The following is a 25285-nucleotide window of genomic DNA, read 5'->3' as shown; positions in this document are numbered from 1 at the left end:
AACACTTAGTGAGACTCACTTAGTGATTTTAATATGTACCTGCATGCCAACACAGTGTGTAAGTTTATTTAGGTGTAGGTACACATAAGTGTAATTATCAGAGAGTACATAATATATGCAGTAACCTTAACCCTTTCACTGTCAGTGCTGTATGGGTACGGCTTACCTGGAGTGTACCTGGAGAGAGTGCCGGGGGTCAACGCCCCTGCGGCCCGATCTGTGACCAGGCCTCATGGTGGACCAGAGCCTGATCAACCAGGCTGTTACTGCTGGCTGCACGCAATCCAATGTACGAGCCACAGCCCAGCTGGTCAGGTACTGACTTTCGGTGATTGTCCAGTGCCTGCTTGAAGACAGCCAGGGGTCTCTTGGTAATCCCCCTTATGTATGCTGGGAGGCAGTTGAACAGTCTTGGGCCCCTGACACTTATTGTGTTGTCTCTTAACGTGCTAGTGACACCCATGCTTTTCATTGGGGGGATGTTGCATCGTCTGCCCAGTCTTTTGCTTTCGTAGTGAGTGATTTTCGCATGCAAGTTCGGTACTAGTCCCTCTAGGATTTTCCAGGTGTATATAATCATGCATCTCTCCCACCTGCGTTCCAGGGAGTACAGGTTCAGGAACTTCAAGCGCTCCCAGTAATTGAGGTGTTTTATCTCCGTTATGCGCGCCGTGAAGGTTCTCTGCACATTTTCTAGGTCAGCAATTTCACCTGCCTTGAAAGGTGCTGTTAGTGTGCAGCAGTATTCCAGCCAGTGTTGGTGACATATTAATACGCAGAAGTTCTAGCGGCTTCATATCTAGCGGGAGAAAGTTGGTAGACCTACATGTGAGAGAATGGGTCTGCATGGTCAGTGTGTGCAGTATAAAAAAAATTGGGGCACCCACATTGCTTTATGGGAATGCCATTTCAGTAGTCCTTGTTTACCATGCCTTGCAGTAAAAAATATCTCAGTCCCTGGCAAATTTGGGACTCTTCTCTTCCCAAGTGATTCTAACACAGATGGAAGTGTCAGTGAAGATGAATTTCATGGTTTTGAGGAGTTTGTGACCGAGAGCAATGACCAGGATACCAGCTACAGATAGTGAACAGAGAAGGCAGCTTGAATGGTGGAGAAGATGGTGTGGGTGGTTGGGAAGAAGGTGTGTAAGTTAGTTTATTCAGGTATACATAAATACAGTTACAAAGATTATTATACATAGCAGCATGTGTAGGGAACCTAGGATAACCCAAAAAAGCCAAAATGACTTACTTCCAGCATGGGTGGTGTGGAAGACAGTGTGGGTGTTGGGGAAGGCAGCGGGATTGGTGGGGAAAACTGTATGGGTGTGGAAGGCAGCATAGGTTTGTGTAAGCAAGTTTTGTAAACAATATAGTGTTTGTGCAGTTACTGTGTTTGCATACGAGTGGATATATATACATTATGCATTATATTGGTCTCACAGGCCACAAAACTTACTTGAAAAAATAAAATACAGTGGTACTCTTGAGTTTCGAACTGCTCCCATCTCTACCAATTATGTAAGTGTATTATTGTAAGTGCTTTTGTAAGTGTATTTTTGTGGGTCTGAAACGGACTAATCTAATTTACATTATTCCTTATGGGAACAGATTCGTTTGGTAATGGCACATGAACAGCTTTCTGGAACGAGGAAAGTTCGAAACTCGGGGTACCACTGTATTAGAAAAGAAAAGAAAAAATAGAAAAAAAGTAAAAATAATATTACCGAGTGAGAGGCAGTCGCCGATGTTGCTGTAAGCGGTTCACTTTGTCAACTTCACACCTCTATATCTCGGTAACTACTGATCACAATTTTTGTTTCTTTTAAAACACTCATCAAAATATTCTTAAGATTTTGATAAGTTTTTTTTTTCTTGACACTGAGAGCATTTTTGTAATGAGGGCTGTCGACAGTGGCCCTGTGGCCTGGCTGGCAAAGTTCTCGCTTCATACACGGAGGTCCCGGGTTCGATTCCCGGCGAGGTAGAAACATTTCGACCCATTTCCTTACACCTAGCAGCAAGTAGGTACCTGGGTGTTAGTCAACTGGTGTGGGTCGCATCCTGGGGGACAAGATTGAGGACCCCAATAGAAATAAGACAGACAGTCCTCGATGATGCACTGCCTTTCTTGCGTTATCCTGGGTGGCTAACCCTTCGGGGTTAAAAATCAGAACAAAATCTTATCTTAAAGTTTCCAGATATAATCAAGAGACCCAGAGCTCACGGAGGATGTAAAGAGAGTGGTGCGCAGGTGCCGTAATAGCAGATCAGGGAGGGAGCCAAATTTTGATCATAATTTGAAATTTCTGTATTAGCGATTTGCTGTAAAGTGAAGTGCCATATAGCAGGGCCCTACTGTCCTGAGATACATTGAAATGTATGAAGAGAGCAGTTTGCTGACTACATGGCTGAGGGTAAAATGTAGGCCGGTATGCTTTTGGATGTACAATACTGTGTGTGTTTTAGTGAACCTTATGTCCGATCATTGCTCGGTTACTAGAATCACAAGAAGAGTGTCTGTAGATGAGACAATGGGAAACATAAATGACTTAGGGGTAAGTGAAAGTACAGACAGTTCTTGGTAGAAATACTGGCTGATGTGAGACAATGATAAGGAGATGTAACAAATTACTTGTTGATATGGGTTTAAAAATGCAATGAGTGTGCAACACTAGTTTGTGGTTATGGGATTATAGATGCAGTAAGAAAGATAAATGATGAAGGGAGGAATATAAATGATGAAATGGGCAGTAAAAGTGGATGTGTGATAAGTTTCTGCATTATAAAAAAAAATATATACTATATATAAAATAGGCAGATGGCATGAGAATACAAGGAAAGGATAGAAGAAATGACATAGAGATGAAATAATGGTGAGGCATTTTCAAATTGTTTTACTGAAATGGGAAAAAATTTTGAAGAGAAAACTAAGTTGAAGAAATAAAGCAAGCAAATTGTGAAAGTAGAGAAATAATTGAGAAGTATTAGAGATAAATTTAAGATGTTATTAAATAGGGTGTTAGGGAGAGGGGTGGGATTAAATTATGGGGAATCAAATACAAAATGGGAGGTGACAGTTACTTTTACTGAGGATACTGTGCTTTTGGGAGTTTCTAAAGAAAAGTTGCCAAGGTTAGTGGATGAGTTTGGAAGTGTGTTTAAAGGAAGAAAGTTCAAAGTGAACATAGATAAGAGTAAAGTGATGAGTGTATCAAATGATTTAGATGAGGAAAAATTGGATGTGACATTGAAGGGTGGGAGTATGGAAGAAGTGAATGTGTTCAGATATTTGGGAGTAGACTCGTCAGCAGCTGGGTTTATAAAGAACTAGGTAAACCATAGAACTGATAAAAGAAAAAAGGTGGGTAGTGCATTGAGGTATCTGTGGAGACAAAGAACATTACCCATGGAGGCAAAGAAGGGAATGTGTGAGAGTATAGTGGTACCAACATTCTTATATGGGTGTTGAGCATGGGATATGAATGCTGCAGCAAGGAGGAGGCAGGAGGCAGTGGAGATGTCGGGTCTAAGGGCAATGTGTGGTATAAATATTATGCAGAGAATTCTTTCTTTCTTTCAACACACCGGCCGTATCCCACCAACGCAGGGTGGCCCAAAAGGAAAAACGAAAGTTTCTCCTTTTACATTTAGTAATAAATACAGGAAAAGAGGTTACTAGCCCCTTTCTCCCGGCATTTTAGTCGCCTCTTACAACACGCATGGCTTACGGAGGAAGAATTCTATTTTCCACTTCCCCATGGAGATAAGAGGAAATAAACAATAATAAGAACTAGAAAGAAAATAGAAGAAAACCCAGAGGGGTGTGTATATATATGCTTGTACACGTATGTGTAGTGTGACCTAAGTGTAAGTAGAAGTAGCAAGACGTACCTGAAACCTTGCATATTTATGAGACAGAAAAATGGACACCAGCAATCCTGCCATCATGTAAAACAATTACAGGCTTTCATTTTACACTCACTTGCCAGGACAGTAGTACCTCCCTTCCTGGCAAGTGAGTGTAAAACAAAAGCCTGTAATTGTTTTACATGATGGTAGGATTGCTGGTGTCCATTTTTCTGTCTCATAAATATGCAAGGTTTCAGGTACGTCTTGCTACTTCTACTTACACTTAGGTCACACTACACATACATGTACAAGCATATATATACACACCCCTCTGGGTTTTCTTCTATTTTCTTTCTAGTTCTTATTCTTGTTTATTTCCTATTATCTCCATGGGGAAGTGGAATAGAATTCTTCCTCCGTAAGCCATGCATGTTGTAAGAGGCGACTAAAATGCTGGGAGCAAGGGGCTAGTAACCTCTTCTCCTGTATATATTACTAAATGTAAAAGGAAAAACATAGTGTGGAAATTAGGAGGAGGTGTGGAGTGACTAAAAGTATCATTCAGAGGGCTGAGAAGTTGTTAGGTGGTTTGGTCATTTAGAGAGGTTGGAGCAAAATAGGTGTACAGTGGACCCTCCCTTTTCGTTGGACTCTGTTTTTGCCCATTTCTGTTATCGCCGATTTTTTTCCGTAAAATTTGCTCCTTTTTCATTGCTTTCCTCCATTCTCGTCAGTGGTATAGTACATGTCCAAGTGTGCCTCGCACACAACCTCCCACACACGTATTCTGAGGAAGCAGTGTTGTTTTGTTTCTCAGTGAGTGAACATTATCACATGAGGCCATAGGAAACATTTCGTAATAATTCTTTTTTTTTTTTTTTTTTGCACTTGTTTATTCTGTGCGACTGCTAAATAAGCCACCTTGGGCCCAAAGAAAGCTGCTAGTGCCAGCCCGTTGATAAAGAAGGTAAGAAACACGATAGAATTCAAGAAAAAACTTGTAGCAAAGCCAAAGTGGAGGAGGAGGAGAGAGGGGAGAATGTGCCTTCTTCATTTATTCAGTGATTCTGCGATATGTACAATACTAAAGCAGCAGGAGTCGATAAAGGCTATAGCGCTAGCCAGCGATGAAGTGTACCATTAAAAGTGTAGCAAATATGTTAAGCGATTAAGCGATAGAAAAAGAACGACAAAACTGACTCCTCCATTGTTGTTTAACCCTTAAACTGTCCAAGCAGATCTACGTTCACATGCGTAGTGCTCCAAAAGTAGATCAACTTTTTTTTACATATTTTCAAATATAACAAAAAAAAAGTAGATCAAAGTTTTTTTTACACCTTTTCAAATGTAAAAAAAAAAAAAAGATTACTTTTTTTATGTACTTTAAAATGTTTAAAAAATGTAGATCTACGTTTGGACAGTTTAAGGTTTAAGGAATATAGGCACTGACAAACATATGCCACCCTGCCTATCTTCCACCACTCTCAACCAATGCCAGCATCTCCAGGGTACAGTAAGTGTAAATATTTCTTATATATAAAGTGTAAATATTTCATATTTATAAATTACATACAGTGAAACCCTGAGTTTCAGCTGTAATCCATTCCAAGAGCTAGGCCTAAACTCAAAATGGCTGAAAGTCGAAGCAGTATTTCCCATAAGAAATAATGTAAATACAATTAATCCGTTCCAGACGCACAAAAATATTCACAAAAAATACATTTTTTAAAGAATAACTATAATATATAATACTTAAAACATACATATAGTATTAAATAAGTAATACAATACATAAATAAACATTTAAAATCATATTTACTTACCTTTATTGAAGACACTTGTTGGCATCTCTCATTCTCATGCCATTGCAGTGTACACAGATGGCTCTAAGTCTTCTGACGGCGTAGGATTCGCAGCAGTGTTTCCGGACAGCATCGTACGAGGGCATTTACTATCTTCGGCTAGTATTTTTATTGCTGAATTGTATGCCATTCTTGCAGAACTTATCCGTATTGCATCTATGCCTGTGTCATCATTTGTGGTTGTCTCAGACTCCCTTAGTGCTTTACAGGCTATACAGAAATTTGATACACCTCACCCCTTAGTCCTCCGTATCCAACTTTGGCTACGCCACATCTCTACCAAGCATAAAGATATTGTTTTTTGTTGGGTCCCTGGTCATGTTGACGTACAGGGCAATGAACAGGCAGACACTGCTGCGCGGTCAGCAGTACATGACCTACCAGTTTCATATAGAGGTGTTCCATTTACGGACTATTTTGCTGCAATAGCTACCCACCTTCACACCCATTGGCAACAACATTGGTCTACTATGCTCAGTAACAAACTTCAATCTATTAAACCGAGTATAGGTTACTGGCCGTCTTCTTGTCACCAGTGTCGAGGTTGGGAGACTACTCTCTCCCGTCTTCGCATTAGCCATACTCGTCTTACTCATGGATATCTCATGGAGAGGCGCCCTGCTCCTCTCTCTGAGAATTGTCAGACTCCATTATCAGTCAGCCACATTCTGTTGGACTGCCCACTTTATCAACGAGCACGCGGAATTTACCTCCATCGTCGTCTTCGCTCCGCTGCTCTCTCTTTACCTTCCCTTCTCGCTGATGGACCCACCTTTCATCCGGACTCCCTCATTGACTTTTTGACAACTGACTTACTTCACAAACTCTGATGCCTACAGCCCTTTCTACCTCAATCTCTTGCTACCCTCTACCCTGCACTATCCCCTGCCCTGCTGTTTTCTGTAACCTACTGATCATCCCTCCCTCCTTCTGTCGCCCAATACCCTCGCTTCCTTCCCTACCCTGCAGTGCTGTATAACCCTTGTGGCTTAGCGCTTCATTTTGATTATAATAATAATAATAATAATAGAGTTTTTAGCATGTTTCTATGTTATTAACCCTTTGAGGGTCGCCAGGCCCTCTAAGAGACTTGTTGTCAGGGTCACCAAAATTTAAAAAAAAAAATTATTTTATGAAAAGATAGAGAATCTTTTCCTGATCATAATGACACCAAAAGTGTGAAATTTGATGGAAAACTTGCAGAATTATGCTCTTGCGAAGTTTACAGTCTCGATGCTTATGCATCGGCGATATTGCCCACTTTGAGCCCTATTTTTGGCCAATTCCAGTGTACTAGTCGACAAAAATCATAACTATTTCGCTAGAACTCCATTTTTTCTATCGAATGAGTACAAGAAACCACCCATTTACCGATTTCAACTATCCAATAAAGTGGTCAGAATTTAGCAATTTTGCCAATTTCTCACAAATTTCAAAAGATGCCAATTTCCAAATAGGGTCCAGAATAAACAAGAAAGATATTCCTGGCACTAAAATAACATTTCCTGTGCTCATTAGTCACATCCCCAGGCCCCTCTTACATTTCTTTTGCTTTCCACTTTGAATTTTTATTCTCACAAAAAAATAGAAGATTTACTGTTATGCAGACTACTGTATTTGTGTAGAAATGGTATAAATAATACCAGGGCACTAGTGAAAGAATATTAGATTCACCAGTTGATGTGTATTGGACGCGTGGCATGATTTGTTTACTTTTGAACTTTGGCAAAAGTCGAACATTTCTGCTTTGAGCTCAATTTCAAGGTACTTTTCATTGTGAAACCAATCAAAATCATCTCAATTTCTATAATATATCTTCCATTCTATAAAATAAGACCAGGAAAACTAGAATACAACCATAAATACCATACGAAAATACAGTGCAAATTCGCTGTTTTAAACCAAAAACACGGTCAAAGTTTTTTTTTTCTCATTACGCACTGTGTGCTGCAGGATTTTTTTTATACTGTGCACACTAACCACATAGACCCATTCTTTCATATGTAGGCCTTCCAACTTTCTCTCACTAGAGTTGAGGGCGCTAGAATTTATGCGTACTAGTACATCAAAAACCCTGGTGAGTAAGCCGTACTAGTACGGCCGAAACCTCGAAAGGGTTAATATTGTTTATATCATATTAGATGAATTGTGATAGATAAATAAGCCATGGAATATAGTTCTTCTCTATAAAATGTATTTTTTGTTTGTACTTTTGGATGTCTGAAACGGATTAATTGTATTTACATTATTTCGTATGGGGAAAATGGTTTCAGTTTTAGTTGATTTCACATTTTGTTGGACTCTCTGGAACGAATTAAAGACGAAAATGGAGGGTCCACTGTATAAATCTGTAGTAGAGGGGAGGAGGGGTAGGGGTCATCCTAGGAAAGGATGGAATAAGGGGGTAAAAGAGGTGTGTGCAAAGGGCTTGAATATACAGCAGGCATGTGTGAGCATGTTAGATAGGAATGAATGGAGATGAATGGTTTTTGGGACTTGACGAGCTGTTGGAGTGTGAGCAGGGTAATACAGTATTTTGTGAAGAGATTCAGGGAAACCTGTTAGCTGGACTTGAGTCCTGGAGGTGGGAAGTACAATGCCTGCACTTTAAAGGAGGGGTTTGGGATATTTGCTGTTTGGAGTAATATCTGAACTGTTGTATCTGTGCACCTCTGTGAAGACTTTGATTATGTGTGAATGATGGTAAAAGCGTTTTTCTTTTTTGGGTCACCCTGCCTCGGGAGATGGCCAGCATGTTGAAAAAAAAAAATGACATGTTTGGTATGATTATTATTGAGATACTTTGATAGCAGATGAACAAGGAGGCTTTAGGAAAGGTAGAGGGGGGGGTTGTGGACCAGGTGTTTACAGTGAAACATACAGTGGACCCCCGCATAGCGATATTAATCCGTGCAAGAGAGCTCATTGTTATGCGAAATTATCGTTATGCGAATGAATTTTCCCCATAAGAAATAATGGAAATCAAATTAATCCGTGCAAGACACCCAAAAGTATGAAAAAAAATTTTACCACATGAAATATACATTTTCCTACACACAAAGAGAAGGATACATGCACAATAGTAGAGTAGTACATGCACAATATATATTGTGCATGTACTACTCTACTAAATGAAGAATAAATGACACTTACCTTTATTGAAGATGCAGCAATGACTGATGAGACACTGTGTCCTGGGAGTGCCTTTTCCTCCTGAGTACTGTAGGACCTGTTTGGTATTTTCTTCCAGAACAGGCCTTATCACACTGTATGCCACTACGATTCTTAAATCTCTCAAACCAACCTTTGCTGGCTTTAAATTCACCAATATGAGCACTAGTTCCAGGCATTTTTCCCTGTTCACCTGGGTGTTAGTCGACTGGTGTGGGTTGCATCCTGGGAGACAAGATTAAGGACCCCAATGGAAATAAGTTAGACAGTCTTCGATGACACTGACTTTTTTGGGTTATCCTGGGTGGCAAATCCTCTGGGGTTGTTTCTTGGTATTCTCAATAAGCCACACCAACAACGGTGCTACAGTAGCAGCAGCAGCAGCAGCTGACAGTGCTACAGCAGCAGCAGCAGCAGCAGCAGCAGCAGCTGACAGTGCTACAGCAGCAGCAGCTGACAGTGCTACAGCAGCAGCAGACGATGCTACAGCAGCAGCAGACGATGCTACAGCAACAGCAGACGGTACTACAGCAGCAGCAGACGGTACTACAGCAGCAGCAGCAGCAGCTGATGGTGGTACAGCAGCAGCAGCTGATGGTGGTACAGCAGCAGCAGCTGATGGTGGTACAGCAGCAGCAGCTGACAGTGCTACAGCAGCAGCAGACGATGCTACAGCAGCAGCAGACGGTACTACAGCAGCAGCAGACGGTACTACAGCAGCAGCAGCTGACGGTGGTACAACATCAGCAGCAGCTGACAGTGCTACAGCAGCAGCAGGTGATGCTACAGCAGCAGCAGATGGTACTACAGCAGCAGCAGCAGCTGATGGTGGTACAGCAGCAGCAGCAGCTGACGGTGCTACAGCAGCAGCAGCAGCTGACGGTGGTACAGCAGCAGCAGCAGCTGACGGTGCTACAGCAGCAGCAGCAGCTGATGGTGGTACAGCAGCAGCAGCAGCTGTACCACCAATAGTAGCGATGGTTGATTGGGGTTTATTATACAACCTGGCCAGCTCGGAGACACGCACTCCACTTTCATACTTATCAATGATCTTTTTCTTCATCTCTATAGTAATTCTCACCCTTATTGCTGTAGGGTTGGCACTAGAAGCTTTCTTGGGGCCCATGGTCACTTGTTTTGCAGATAAAATCACCAGAAACACTGTAATAATACGAAATGTTCCGATTGTATGCTTGGATGTTACCGCGGAGGCTGGCTGGTAAACAATGCCACCGGCGGAACATGTGAGGCTGGCTAAGGGCTCACATTAGACGCGTCTCGGACGAACAGCGTTGAGCGGGTTTTTTAGCGGTATGCGAGGCAAAATCTTGGCGATAAAATGTAGCGGTATGCGGATTTAACGTTATGCAAGGCCAACGGTATGCGGGGGTCCACTGTATAAGTGAACAGTATTTAGATACGGCTAAAGAGGTTTTTGTGGCATTTATGGATTTGGAAAAGACGTATGACAGGGTGGATAGGGGGGCAATGTGGCAGATGTTGCAGGTGTATGGTGTAGGAGGTGAGTTACTGAAAGCAGTGAAGAGTTTTTACGAGGATAGTGAGGCTCAAGTTAGAGTATGTAGGAAAGAGGGAGATTATTTCCCAGTAAAAGTAGTCCTTAGACAAGGATGTGTGATGTCACCGTGGTTGTTTAATATATTTATAGATGGGGTTGTAAGAGAAGTAAATGCGAGGGTCTTGGCAAGAGGCGTGGAGTTAAGAGATAAAGAATCACACATAAAGTGGGAGTTGTCACAGTTGCTCTTTGCTGATGACACTGTGCTCTTGGGAGATTCTGAAGAGAAGTTGCAGAGGTTGGTGGATGAATTTGATAGGGTTGCAAAAGAAGAAAATTAAAAGTGAATACAGGAAAGAGTAAGGTTATGAGGATAACAAAAAGATTAGGTGATGAAAGATTGGATATCAAATTGGAGGGAGAGAGTATGGAGGAGGTGAATGTATTCAGATATTTGGGAGTGGACGTGTCAGCGGATGGGTCTGTGAAAGATGAGGTGAATCATAGAATTGATGAGGGGAAAAGGGTGAGCGGTGCACTTGGGAGTCTGTGGAGACAAAGAACTTTGTCCTTGGAGGCAAAGAGGGGAATGTATGAGAGTATAGTTTTACCAATGCTCTTATATGGGTGTGAAGCATGGGTGATGAATGTTGCAGCGAGGAGAAGGCTGGAGGCAGCGGAGATGGCATGTCTGAGGGCAGTGTGTGGTGTGAATGTAATGCAGAGAATTCGTAGTTTGGAAGGTAGGAGGAGCTGCGGGATTACCAAAACTGTTGTCCAGAGGGCTGAGGAAGGGTTATTGAGGTGGTTCGGACATGTATTGAGAATGGAGCGAAACAGAATGACTTCAAGAGTGTATCAGTCTGTAGTGGAAGGAAGGCGGGGTAGGGGTCAGCCTAGGAAAGGTTGGAGGGAGGGGGTAAAGGAGGTTTTGTGTGCGAGGGGCTTGGACTTCCAGCAGACATGTGTGAGCGTGTTTGATAGGAGTGAATGGAGACAAATGGTTTTTAATAGTTGACGTGCTGTTGGAGTGTGAGCAAGGTAACATTTATGAAGGGATTCAGGGAAACTGGCAGGCCGGACTTGAGTCCTGGAGATGGGAAGTACAGTGCCTGCACTCAGAAGGAGGGGTGTTAATGTTGCAGTTTAAAAACTGTAGTGTAAAGCACCCTTCTGGCAAGACAGTGATGGAGTGAATGATGGTGAAGTTTTTCTTTTTCGGGCCACCCTTCATTGGTGGGAATCGGCCAGTGTGTTAATAAAATAAATAAAATATTTTAAAATAAGTGAAGACTGGAAGTAGTACAAATAAAACAAATAAAGCAGTAAAAGATGTAAATGGAAAATCATTGGTTGTGAATGGGGTTAAGATTTGAGATGTCAGAAGCAGGCATGGATATTAGTGATAATATTAGGGATAGTGGACTAGAATTCTTTTTCTGGAAGCCAAGAATGTCACTGAAGGTGACTAAATTGATAGGGGCAAGAAGGCTAGTAAGTACTCCTGTATTCCCATTTCCAAGAATTGAGTCTTATATGTGGAAAGGATTGTGCCTTCACTCTGAAAGGAAGGTGGAGATGTTGCAATCAGAGGGTAATCTGAATTATGTCAGCAGACTTCTGGCATGGTGAATGTGTTTTCTTCTTTGGGTCAACCTGCCTTTGTGGGGAGACAGCCATTTAGATAAAAAGACAGTCTCAAAGAAGAGAATGTGCCTAAGAACTTATAGAGCCCATGCTTTCTTAGTAGAAAGGTAAGGTAAAGTGTATATGATAGAATCATGATTAGAAAAAGAATAAAGTATGTAAGAGAGCAATACTTAGATAAGGGAAAGGTTCTGTTTCTTGCATTTGTGGATTTGGAGAAAGTATATATGACAAAATGCTTAGAGGAGCTTTGTGGTAGTTTTGAGGGGGATTAATTTCCATGTGAGGAATTGCAGGAAAAAGGGTAATTGGTTTCAGCAAATACAGTATGTACATATGTGATAAAACCCCACTGTGGGGCTTGTATATACGACCGAAACAGTCAAAGGGTTAATTCTAATGAGAAATATTATTTCGGTTTTCGGATTTAGGCCGACCTTCTGGAACGGATTACAGGCGATAACAGAGGGTCCACTGTAGTTGTGCTAGATTGCAGATTAGTATTATTTGAGTTTAAAAGTTCAAATTCCTAGTATAAACCTGACTTGAGTCCAGGAGATGGGAAGTACAGTGTCTGCACGCTGAAGGAGGGGTGTTAATGTTGCAGTTTTATAACTGTAGTGTAGGCATGCCTCTGTCAAGACAGTGATGGAGTGAATGATGAAAGTTTTTCTTTTTCTGGCCAGCCTACCTTGGTGGGGAAACAGCCGATGTGTTAATAATAAAAAAAAAACTGAAATAAATGGAAAATTTGAATACAAAGAAGAAAATGTTAAACTTTCTGTTCATAAGTTTAGAAAGAGTTGAGATTATTGAACTAGATGCATTTGTGGAATGACCTTTTAATTTTTTTTTTTCAGATCCTGTTGAACGTGTGTATACCGGTGTATCCATTTCCCTTGGTTCCCAACCCAAGATGATTTCTAATCTGGATGATGGTATTATTGCTGTTACAACAAAAGAGGTGGGCAACATTTGTTAAGAAAAACAGATAATTTTAGTTTAGGTGTCGGCTGAAGATCATAAAAATATTCATACTAAGCGTTTAAGAAATAGTATGTTGCAATAGCATTCTGTGGTGAATTGATGTGCAGCAAGACTGAATAGATGAGGAAGGATTTGCCCAACATACCAGTTTAGATATTTATTGAATAATCTTTCAAGGGGTACTGTGGACCTGAAGATTGTGAACTGGCTGGCCTATGTCTACAAGGAGGTAGAGTTCTGCTCATACTTGGGAGTCTGTTGGGAATCCCATTTAACCCTTTCACTGTCCAGATCCCCGAAATTAACAGAAAAAAGATCTTGTGAAATAGTTCAAAATCTTTTTTCTGAAAATGACATCCAAAGTATGAAATTTGATGGAAAACATACAGAATTACGCAGGCTCAGAGTTAGCGGTCTCGGCACAGTTTGCATATTGGTAATTTCACCAACTTTGAGTCCTGTTTTAAGCCAATTCCATTGCTCCATTTAACCAAATTCTTAGATGTTTCACCAGTATGTCATAAGTTGGTAATCTGGCCAATTTTATTCAAAATTAACTCGTTAACTGTCCAAATGTAGATCTACGTTCTCTCGCCCAGCGCTCTGAATATTTTGGATTTTTTCTTTTTTTTTCAAATTTGGAATTCGTTACCAGAATGTATCAAAGTAACTCGGTCTGAAAATCAATTTAAGACTCTTCTCGAATCACCCTAGACTAAATACTCAAAACTCAATATCTAACACTACCAATAAATCTACCAATTGCCTTAATCTTAAAACTTCATGACTAGACAACCAAGTTCATATACAGTGGAACCTCTACTGTTGAGTTTAATCCGTTCCATGACCTTGCTCGCAACTGGATTTGCTCGTTTGCAGAGTCAATTTTCCTCATTTAAATTAATTGAAATGCAATTAATCCATTCCAGTGGAATCCTGTACTTCAGTAATTTCACTAATATCAACTCGACGGCTTATTTATCTCATTTCATCTGATATGACATAATAAACAATATAAATAACATAGAAACCTGATATATACTCTAAAATTAATAAAATATGTCATTCATGTAGTGGTATGGGCGGTGTTGGCAGTGGACGAGAGTTTGTCTGGAGACAGGACAAAATACTTCATGAATAATTTTGCCACTATCTATACAGTTTATTTATCTATCACAGTTCATCTAATATGACATAACAAACAATATAAATAACATAGAAACATGATATATACTCTAGAATGAATAAAATATGTCATTTTGTAACAGGTGGAGGCGGCCACAACCGCTCCCTCTTCATTGTGGTAAACACTGCCATCTAGTTACGGCCTTTTCAAGCCGTCTATTATTATTTATTATGGATTTATTTATTTATTTATTATGGATTTATGAAGGATGAGGTTAATCATAGAATTGATGAGGGGAAAAAAGGTGAGTGGTGCGTTGAGGTATATGTGGAGTCAAAAAACGTTATCTATGGAGGCAAAGAAGGGAATGTATGAAAGTATAGTAGTACCAACACTCTTATATGGGTGTGAAGCTTGGGTGGTAAATGCAGCAGCGAGGAGACGGTTGGAGGCAGTGGAGATGTCCTGTTTAAGGGCAATGTGTGATGTAAATATTATGCAGAAAATTCGGAGTGTGGAAATTAGGAAAAGGTGTGGAGCGAATAAAAGTATTAGTCAGAGGGCAGAAGAGGGGTTGTTGAGGTGGTTTGGTCATTTAGAGAGAATGGATCAAAGTAGAATGACATGGAAAGCATATAAATCTATAGGGGAAGGAAGGCAGGGTAGGGGTCGTCCTCGAAAGGGTTGGAGAGAAGGGGTAAAGGAGGTTTTGTGGGCAAGGGGCTTGGACTTCCAGCAAGCGTGCGTGAGCGTGTTAGATAGGAGTGAATGGAGACGAATGGTACTTGGGACCTGACGATCTGTTGGAGTGTGAGCAGGGTAATATTTAGTGAAGGGATTCAGGGAAACCGGTTATTTTCATATAGTCGGACTTGAGTCCTGGAAATGGGAAGTACAATGCCTGCACTTTAACCCTTTGACTGTCGCGGCCATATATATATGTCATAGGAGATACCGTGTTTGACGTATCCATACCCATAAATTCTAGCGGCTTCAAATCAAGCAGGAGAAAGCTGGTAGGCCCACATGTGAGAGAATGGGTCTCCATGGTCAGTGTGCACCATATAAAAAAAATCGGGGAGCCAGTGGTGCGTTGTGGGAATACCATTTCAGTCGTCCTTTTTCAGCATGTCTAGCGGTAAGAAATATGTGACTCCCCAGCAAATCTGGGACTCTTCTCTTCCCAAGTGATGCTCTAACACAGATGGAAGTGTCATTGAAGATCAATTTCATGATTTCCAGGAGTTTGAGACCAAAAGCAATGGAGGAGGAGGAAGAAGAGGAGGAGGAGGAAGAAGAGGAGGAGGAGGAAGAAGAGGAGGAGGAAGGAAGGAGGAAGAGGAAGGAAGGAGGAGGGAGGAGGAGGAAGGAGGGAGGATAACATCTGATAAGAGCTGACCTTTGATGAGCGTAAACGAGGGTGGAGGGAGGGGGGCAGCTGTCCGTATGTCAAGAGCCAGGAGGAGGAGAAGGAGAAGAAAGAGGAGGAGAAGGAGAAGAAGGAGGAGGAGGAGAAGGAGAAGGAGGAGGAGAAGGAGGAGGAGAAGGAGAAGGAGGAGGAGAAGGAGAAGAGGAAGGAGGAGTAGGAGGAGGAGAAGGAGGAGGAGGAGGAGGAGGAGAAGGAGAAGAAGGAGGAGGAGAAGGAGAAGAAGAAGGAGGAGGAGAAGGAGAAGGAGGAGTAGAAGGAGAAGGAGAAGGAGGAGTAGAAGGAGAAGGAGAAGAAGGAAGAGAAGGAGAAGAGGGAGGAGGAGAAGGAGAAGAGGGAGGAGGAGAAGGAGGAGGAGAAGAAGGAGGAGGAGAAGACGATGACGAACAAACATTTGTCTGTCTGCCAAGCTCCCTGTCTATCTGTCTAGCTCTGTCTCAGAGAGAGCCACAAAACTGTGCCATCATCACGTTTACTCACATCTTCAAGCAGAGTATAGCACTTTGTCTGGATTTTTTGGGTTATCCTAGGTAATTTACTCTATGTATTTATTTTTTTTTATTTATTTTTTATTTGGACATGATACATAGTTGTACAAAGAAATATAGTGACTGGGTGCACATGCCAAAAGCCCCTTGTATGCAGAGCATTATGGGCAAGCTTAAAATTAACTTAAGATTAACTAAGCAATGATATATACAGTTCAATTAAGCTTATTAAGTCACAGGTACACACAAGTACAACTATCTTATATAGTGTAAATTACCTAGGATAACCCTACAAAAAAAAAATGTCGGATAAGGCCAGGATGAATTACAACACCTGGATATGCTGAATGTTGAAGACAGAGTAAAACAATTTGAAGTTAAATCAAGTTTATAAAATTGCTCATGAACAGTGTCCAGAATATCTTGCTGCCAATTATGTCAAAGCAATCATAGTACTAGGGGGAGATAATTATTATTATTATAATCATGGGGGAGCTCTAAACCTATTAGGGGGAGAGAGCACAATTTTGTAGTACCCACAGTCAGTGGCCAGGCTTCAAACACATTTTATTGTACAGCAATATGTGTACCTGTGAGACAGAGATAGACAGAGAGAAAGAGAGAATGAGGGAGAAAGATAATTAGATAGAATGGAGGGGAAGCAGCATCCGACCCCATTGTTTTGACAGGCGGGGGGGGGATGGGGGAGTGAGTAATGAGACAATATGTCATTTTGACAGCTGCCGACTCCTGACTCAAAACAATTATAAGCCACACACTGGCACACAAGACAAGCTTGCTGAATGGTGATAATAGCAGTTTTATGAAAGTATCTAGTGACTATATATGTGTGTATATATTATAGAAACCAGAAGCAAGAAGGGAAGGCAGGAATGAAGGAGAATGAAGGACTAGATGAAAGGAAGGAAAAAAGTAAGGAAGGACAGATGAAGGAATGTAGGAAGAGAGGTGGAATGCCCTCCAGGTAGCCTCCAGGTAGGAAAGGAATGAAGGAAATTAGGAAGGAAGGAATGATGACACACGACCATTTACCTAGGATAACTACACAACACAACTGCCTGCTAATACTTTGAAGAAAACTCCTCAGACGAGGTATTTTGTCTTTGCACATAAAAAAAAACTTCCACAAAAATGCACACACACTGATTTTATGTGTGAGGAGTGTAAAACACCACTGTGTATGACACCATGTTTTATGTGTGAGGAGTGTAAAACACCACTGTGTATGACACCATGTTTTATGAGTGAGAGTGTAAAACACCACTGTGTATGACACCATGTTTTATGTGTGAGAGTGTAAAACACCACTGTGTATGACACCATGTTTTATGTGTGAGGAGTGTAAAACACCACTGTGTATGACACCATGTTTTATGTGTGAGAGTGTAAAACACCACTGTGTATGACACCATGTTTTATGTGTGAGTGTAAAACACCATTGTGTATGACACCATGTTTTATGTGTGAGGAGTGTAAAACACCACTGTGTATGACACCATGTTTTATGTGTGAGGAGTGTAAAACACCATTGTGTATGACACCATGTTTTATGTGTGAGGAGTGTAAAACACCACTGTGTATGACACCATGTTTTATGTGTGAGAGTGTAAAACACCACTGTGTATGACACCATGTTTTATGTGTGAGTGTAAAACACCACTGTGTATGACACCATGTTTTATGTGTGAGGAGTGTAAAACACCATTGTGTATGACACCATGTTTTATGTGTGAGGAGTGTAAAACACCACTGTGTATGACACCATGTTTTATGTGTGAGGAGTGTAAAACACCACTGTGTATGACACCATGTTTTATGTGTGAGAGTGTAAAACACCATTGTGTATGACACCATGTTTTGTGTGTGAGGAGTGTAAAACACCACTGTGTATGACACCATGTTTTATGTGTGAGTGTAAAACACCACTGTGTATGACACTATGTTTTATGTGTGAGAGTGTAAAACACCACTGTGTATGACACCATGTTTTATGTGTGAGTGTAAAACACCATTGTGTATGACACCATGTTTTATGTGTGAGGAGTGTAAAACACCACTGTGTATGACACCATGTTTTATGTGTGAGAGTGTAAAACACCACTGTGTATGACACCATGTTTTATGTGTGAGTGTAAAACACCACTGTGTATGACACCATGTTTTATGTGTGAGGAGTGTAAAACACCATTGTGTATGACACCATGTTTTATGTGTGAGGAGTGTAAAACACCACTGTGTATGACACCATGTTTTATGTGTGAGGAGTGTAAAACACCACTGTGTATGACACCATGTTTTATGTGTGAGAGTGTAAAACACCATTGTGTATGACACCATGTTTTGTGTGTGAGGAGTGTAAAACACCACTGTGTATGACACCATGTTTTATGTGTGAGTGTAAAACACCACTGTGTATGACACTATGTTTTATGTGTGAGAGTGTAAAACACCACTGTGTATGACACCATGTTTTATGTGTGAGTGTAAAACACCATTGTGTATGACACCATGTTTTATGTGTGAGTGTAAAACACCACTGTGTATGACACCATGTTTTATGTGTGAGAGTGTAAAACACCACTGTGTATGACACCATGTTTTATGTGTGAGAGTGTAAAACACCACTGTGTATGACACCATGTTTTATGTGTGAGAGTGTAAAACACCACTGTGTATGACACCATGTTTTATGTGTGAGGAGTGTAAAACACCATTGTGTATGACACCATGTTTTATGTGTGAGGAGTGTAAAACACCACTGTGTATGACACCATGTTTTATGTGTGAGGAGTGTAAAACACCACTGTGTATGACACCATGTTTTATGTGTGAGAGTGTAAAACACCATTGTGTATGACACCATGTTTTATGTGTGAGGAGTGTAAAACACCACTGTGTATGACACCATGTTTTATGTGTGAGAGTGTAAAACACCACTGTGTATGACACCATGTTTTATGTGTGAGGAGTGTAAAACACCACTGTGTATGATGCCATGTTTTATGTGTGAGAGTGTAAAACACCACTGTGTATGACACCATGTTTTATGTGTGTGTAAAACACCATTGTGTATGACACCATGTTTTATGTGTGAGTGTAAAACACCACTGTGTATGACACCATGTTTTATGTGTGAGGAGTGTAAAACACCACTGTGTATGACACCATGTTTTATGTGTGAGAGTGTAAAACACCATTGTGTATGACACCATGTTTTATGTGTGAGGAGTGTAAAACACCACTGTGTATGACACCATGTTTTATGTGTGAGGAGTGTAAAACACCACTGTGTATGACACCATGTTTTATGTGTGAGTGTAAAACACCACTGTGTATGACACCATGTTTTATGTGTGAGAGTGTAAAACACCACTGTGTATGACACCATGTTTTATGTGTGAGAGTGTAGAACACCATTGTATATGACACCATGTTTTATGTGTGAGGAGTATAAAACACCACTGTGTATGACACCATGTTTTATGTGTGAGAGTGTAGAACACCATTGTATATGACACCATGTTTTATGTGTGAGTGTAAAACACCACTGTGTATGACACCATGTTTTATGTGTGAGAGTGTAAAACACCACTGTGTATGACACCATGTCACACTGTGTATGACACCATGCACCACTGTGTATGACACCATGTTTCACAGAGTTCCACAAGCTGCAGAACTTCTAGGAATATGTTCAGTGACTGTATATTGGTATATATATTATAGAACAATAGTAATAAACAATTTTTTGTATTGTTTGTTTTTGTAAACAAGTTTTGTAAACAATATTGATAATTATGTTTGTGTGCTTATTGTGTTGTATACAACGAGTGTATATATGTACATTGCACCTTACTTTGGTCTCACAAGCCACATAAGTTATGTGAAAAAATAAAATAGTGAAAAAAACAACAAACCTTCAAATACAAGTAAACTAAAGTTTACCGGGTGAGCGGCAGTCGCCACTGTTGCCATACGAGGCTCATTTTCTGCAAACTTCATGCCTCTATATCTCGGTAAGTACTGATGGGAATTTTTTTTTTGGGGGGGGACTAAAACAATCAGAAAAATAATCTTAACATTTTCATAAGAAAAAATAATTTTTTTTTTTTTTCGAATATTTTGCGACACCAGGAGACACTTCAGGATTGGGCCTTTCGACAGTCAAAGGGTTAAAGGAGAGGTTTGGGATATTGGCAGTTTGGAGGGATATGTTGTGTATCTTTATATGTGTATGCTTCTAAACTGTTGTATTCTGAGCACCTCTGCAAAAACAGTGATAATGTGCGAGTGTGGTGAAAGTGTTGAATGATGATGAAAGTATTTTCTTTTTGGGGATTTTCTTTCTTTTTTTGGGGTCACCCTGCCTCGGTGGGAGACGGCCGACTTGTTGGAAAAAAAAAAAATGTACAGTATTATTATATATGTATTATTATTATTATACATATTATTATTATTGTATTATATTATACTATTATTATTATATGTATTATTATTATACATATTATTATTATTATTATTATATAAATTGTAATTTTTATTCACACAAAAAATGTAAGATTTACAGTTATTCCTTATTACAATAATTGTATAAATAATGTCAACCCATTCACAACTGCATATTGGAATGGACAGTGACGTCATTTGTTTACTGTGAAACAGCCAAGAAATGGACCATTTCTCCTAGATTGAGCTCAATTTCAAGGCATTTTTCACCGTGAAAGCAATCAAAATCATATCTATTTCTGTAATATATCCACTAAGGGGTGGCAAATTGCTGAGAAGTGAACTCCATTATTTATGCTTAGATTTCTTTCATTTTTGGTTTACATTAAGAAGCATCTTTCCAGCATACATTGCCCAAGTTTCAATAGTATAGTCCAACAAACAAATGAGATACAATTCCCGAGATCAAGAGCAAGAGCCCTTCACCAATGTCAAGGAACTTGCCTTGAGGTTTGCTCGCTTATGGAAATTTTGCTCGCGAATGGAAGCAAAAAATCGAGCCTTCAACTACTCGTATTTGGAAAAACTCACACGTGGACACGCTCGCAAGTAGAGGTTCCACTGTATTGACAAATTACCACATAGAAGTATACATCACCCTTTGCGGATGATACTAGGATCTGCATGAGGCTGTCATCTGCTGAGGACGCAGTTAACCTCCAAGAAGATATAAACAAAGTTTTCCAGGGGGCAACGGAAAACAATATGTTCAATGAGGACAAATTCCAACTACTCCGTTATGGAAAACTGGAGGAGATAATAACTAGAACAGAGTATACTACTGACTCCGGCCATACAATAGAGCAGAAAAATAATGTAAGGGACCTGGGAGTAGTAATGTCTGAGGATCTCACTTTCAAGAATCACAAGTGCAAAGAAAATGATAGGATGGATAATGAGAACATTCAAAACGAGAGATGCCAAGCCAATGATGACCCTTTTCAAATCGCTTGTTCTCTCTAGGCTGGAATACTGCTGTACACTAACATCTCCATTCAAAGCAGGTGAAATTGCAGATCTAGAGAGTGCCCAGAGGTCCTTTACTGCACGTATAAGTTCTGTCAAGCACCTTAACTACTGGGAATGCTTGGAAGCACTTGACTTGTACTCGTTAGAATGCAGGAGAGAGAGAGATATCATAATCTACTCTTGGAAAATCCTGGAAGGAATGGTCCTGAATCTGCACATAGAAATCACTCCCTGCGAAAGTAAACGACTGGGCAGGCTATGCGAAATACCCCCAATTAAAAGTAGGGGCGCCATTGGTACACTTAAGAAAACACCATAAGTGTCCGGGGCCTGAGACTGTTCAACAGCCTCCCATCAAGCATTAGGGGAATTACCAATAAACCCCTGGCTGCCTTCAAGAGAGAGCTGGACAGATATCTAAAGTCAGTGCCGGATCAGCCGGGCTGTGGCTCGTACGTTGGACTGCGTACGGCCAGCAGTAACAGCCTGGTTGATCGGGCCCTGATCCACAGGGAGGCCTGGTCATGGGCCGGGCCGCGGGGGCATTGATCCCTGGAATAACCTCCAGGTAACCTACCAAAACCAGTATTACCCTTCACCAAATTGTAGCAGTCTCATACTGTAAACTACTGAAAACTATTACTGGATCATGTTTCATAAAAAGCATTTTTGAATACATGAATATATCCTTTTGTTTGTGTAAATTAGTTTCACTTATTATTAATAGAACTACTGTATGACTATGATAATTTCTTTAGTGATAAGTAGTCAGTAAACCATCGAATTAAGTCAGCCCAATATGCCAAGGCATAATAGAGGCTCTCTTTGCACTGCAACCCATCATTGTAAAAATATAATCTCAATGTATTACTTGCAAAGAAATAAATGAATCTGAATCTGAAGAGTGCATTCTTCTATGTGTAATAGAATGAAAAAAAAAATTTAGGGTCAGTACTTACCGACATATGAGACCACAAAGTTGGCACTTGACAATCACCTGACAGCAACATGGAGTGCTGCCACTTGCAGAAATTTTACATATTTATTGTTTTTTCCTTTTTTTTTTATTTTCATAGTTTTTATGTTATGATAATTATGTTATATGGTAGATCTTTTGATTTCATAGCCAGTTTTTGATACACTGAATTTCTGCTTCGTATACATAAACACTTCCCGGATTTTGTATAGAAAGTCATTTCTGTTGGGCCTATTCCTGTCTGAGAAGTGCAACATTCATAGCAATGGAGTGAATCTACTGCAGGGAAGGAGGTCACGGAAGATAGGAGTACTGATGAAGTAGTCTGTGGACCAGTACTGTGCTATATACAGGTCTCCCTCAACATTCGCGAGGGTTAGGGGATCAAGAGCCTCGCGAATGTTGAAAAACCATGAATGTGTGGTGCCCCAATATATTGTATGGAAATATATTACAATACTGCTTCCTTAACTTGTTGAACCATGAACAATCATAAAATATATGAAAATGTCATAAATTGTACTAAATATATACATGTTATGCTTTAATAACATGTATGTTATTAAATACCACAGACTCCACCACTGCCTCCACCAATGCCTCCACCACTTCCTCAACCACTGCAAGTCCCTACTACCCTCCCTCCGACCCCTGCAACTGGCAGCCAGCCCTCCCACCACTCAGTGTGGTGAGTGTTTTGTTTGTTCATTATTTTCTATTAAACTACAGTATAAATAATGTAAACCCATTCATGACTGCATATTGGAATGGCTATTCGGAAAAGTATTAGACGTTGACATCATGTGTTTACTCTTGAACACAGCAAAGAATCGAACATTTCTGCTACTGCTAATAATAACAATAGTAGTAGTAATAATAATAATAATAATAATAAATACGATATAATTGAAGAAGGAAATTGTACAAAAATACGAGGGAGTGGTTGACACATCGTCAGTGTGGCTTTGTTTATGCTGTAGTGAGCATTAGTCTCTGTGCTCTTCCAAACATTTCACAATAATTCAGCGGTTGAGGCAGTGGTATTTAATAACATATATGTTATAAATAATAATAGTACATGTTATTATTATTAACATGTATGTTATTAAATACCATTGCCTCAATCGCTGCCTCAACCGCTGCCTCAACCACTGCCTCAATCGCTGCCTCAACTGCTGCCTCAATCGCTGCCTCAATCGCTGCCTCAACCACTGCCTCAATCGCTGCCTCAGTCGCTGCCTCAACCACTGCCTCAACAGCTGCCTCAACCACTGCCTCAATCGCTGCCTCAACAGCTGCCTCAACCACTGCCTCAGTCACTGCCTCAGTCGCTGCCTCAACCACTGCCTCAATCGCTGCCTCAACAGCTGCCTCAACCACTGCCTCAATCGCTGCCTCAGTCGCTGCCTCAACCACTGCCTCAATCGCTGCCTCAACAGCTGCCTCAACCACTGCCTCAATCGCTGCCTCAACAGCTGCCTCAACTGCTGCCTCAATCGCTGCCTCAACAGCTGCCTCAACAGCTGCCTCAACCTCTGCCTCAATCGCTGCCTCAACAGCTGCCTCAACCACTGCCTCAATCGCTGCCTCAACCACTGCCTCTACCACTCCAGTCGCACTCAATCTACAAGCACCAAACACAATGAATTATTGTGAAATGTTTGGAAGACCACAGACTAATGCTCACTCCAGCATAAACAAAGCCACACTGACGATGTGTCAACCACTCCCTCGTATTTTTGTACAATTTCCTTCTTCAATTATATCGTATTTATTATTATTATTATTATTATTATTATTATTATTGTTATTATTGTTATTATTATTATTATTACTACTACTACTATTGTTATTATTAGCAGTAGCAGAAATGTTTGATTCTTTGCTGTGTTCAAGAGTAAACACATGTCACCGTCTCATACCTGTCCGAATAGCAATTCCAATATTTAGTCATGAATGGATTTACATTATTTATACTGTAGTTTAATAGCAAATAATGAACAAACAAAACTCTCACCACACTGAGTGGAGGGAGGGCTGGCTGCCAGTTGCAGGGGTCGGAGGGAGGGTAGTAGGGACTTGCAGGTGGCGGGAAACTTGAATATGATTTGGCGGCTGGGAATTTGGTGGCTGGGAATTTGGCAGTTGGGAATTCGCAAATGTGTGAAGCCCGTGAAAGTTGAAAACGTGAATGTTGAGGGAGACCTGTATTGCGCTTTTACGTATGAGGCATAAGCATGATAGTGCCAAAGAATAAATACATTTCAGCCACATTTGTATCTTTCCACCTGTGCAGCCATGACAATTCTACAACCTCTGTGCTTTCCATTATATAGCGGTAGTAAGTGTTCGTCTGGGTGACATCAAGTTCATTATTGGGTTGTCAAAGTATAACTGGAAAACGTCTAACTCCTGCTAATGGACAGTGCACCTGCTCATCCTCCAAACTTGGATGACCTAATTGTGGAGGAGTTTGGTTTCATCACAGTGAAGTTCTTGCCCCCTGATACCACTCATCTCCTCCAGCCCATGGACCAGCAGATCATTTCAAACTTTAAAAAACTCTACTCCAAAGAAGTGTTTCAAAGGTGCTTTAATGTGACCTCAGACACTCAATTGACCCTAAGAGAGTTTTGGAAAGATCACTTCAGTATTCTCCAATGCATGAGCCTTATAGGTAAGGCTTGAGAGGGAGTGACTTCCAGGACTTTGAATTCTGGCTGGAGAAATTTGTG

General features: G+C 40.6%; 1 protein-coding gene across 3 annotated transcripts in view; it reads left to right on the top strand.

Moving 5' to 3' along the window:
• Positions 1-25285, top strand: part of flr (actin-interacting protein 1 flr) — a gene marked incomplete at its 5' end in the record, with an annotated part of 240820 nt that overhangs the window by 173678 nt on the left and 41857 nt on the right. For all 3 annotated transcript variants that reach the window (XM_070092751.1, XM_070092750.1, XM_070092749.1), the window contains 1 exon segment: positions 12912-13015. In XM_070092751.1, coding sequence (XP_069948852.1) covers positions 12912-13015 — 104 coding nt within the window.

This window comes from Cherax quadricarinatus, chromosome 40 (genome assembly GCF_038502225.1).
Source record: "Cherax quadricarinatus isolate ZL_2023a chromosome 40, ASM3850222v1, whole genome shotgun sequence".
NCBI lineage: Eukaryota > Metazoa > Arthropoda > Malacostraca > Decapoda > Parastacidae > Cherax > Cherax quadricarinatus.
This window is presented reverse-complemented; position numbering and strand designations above follow the sequence as displayed.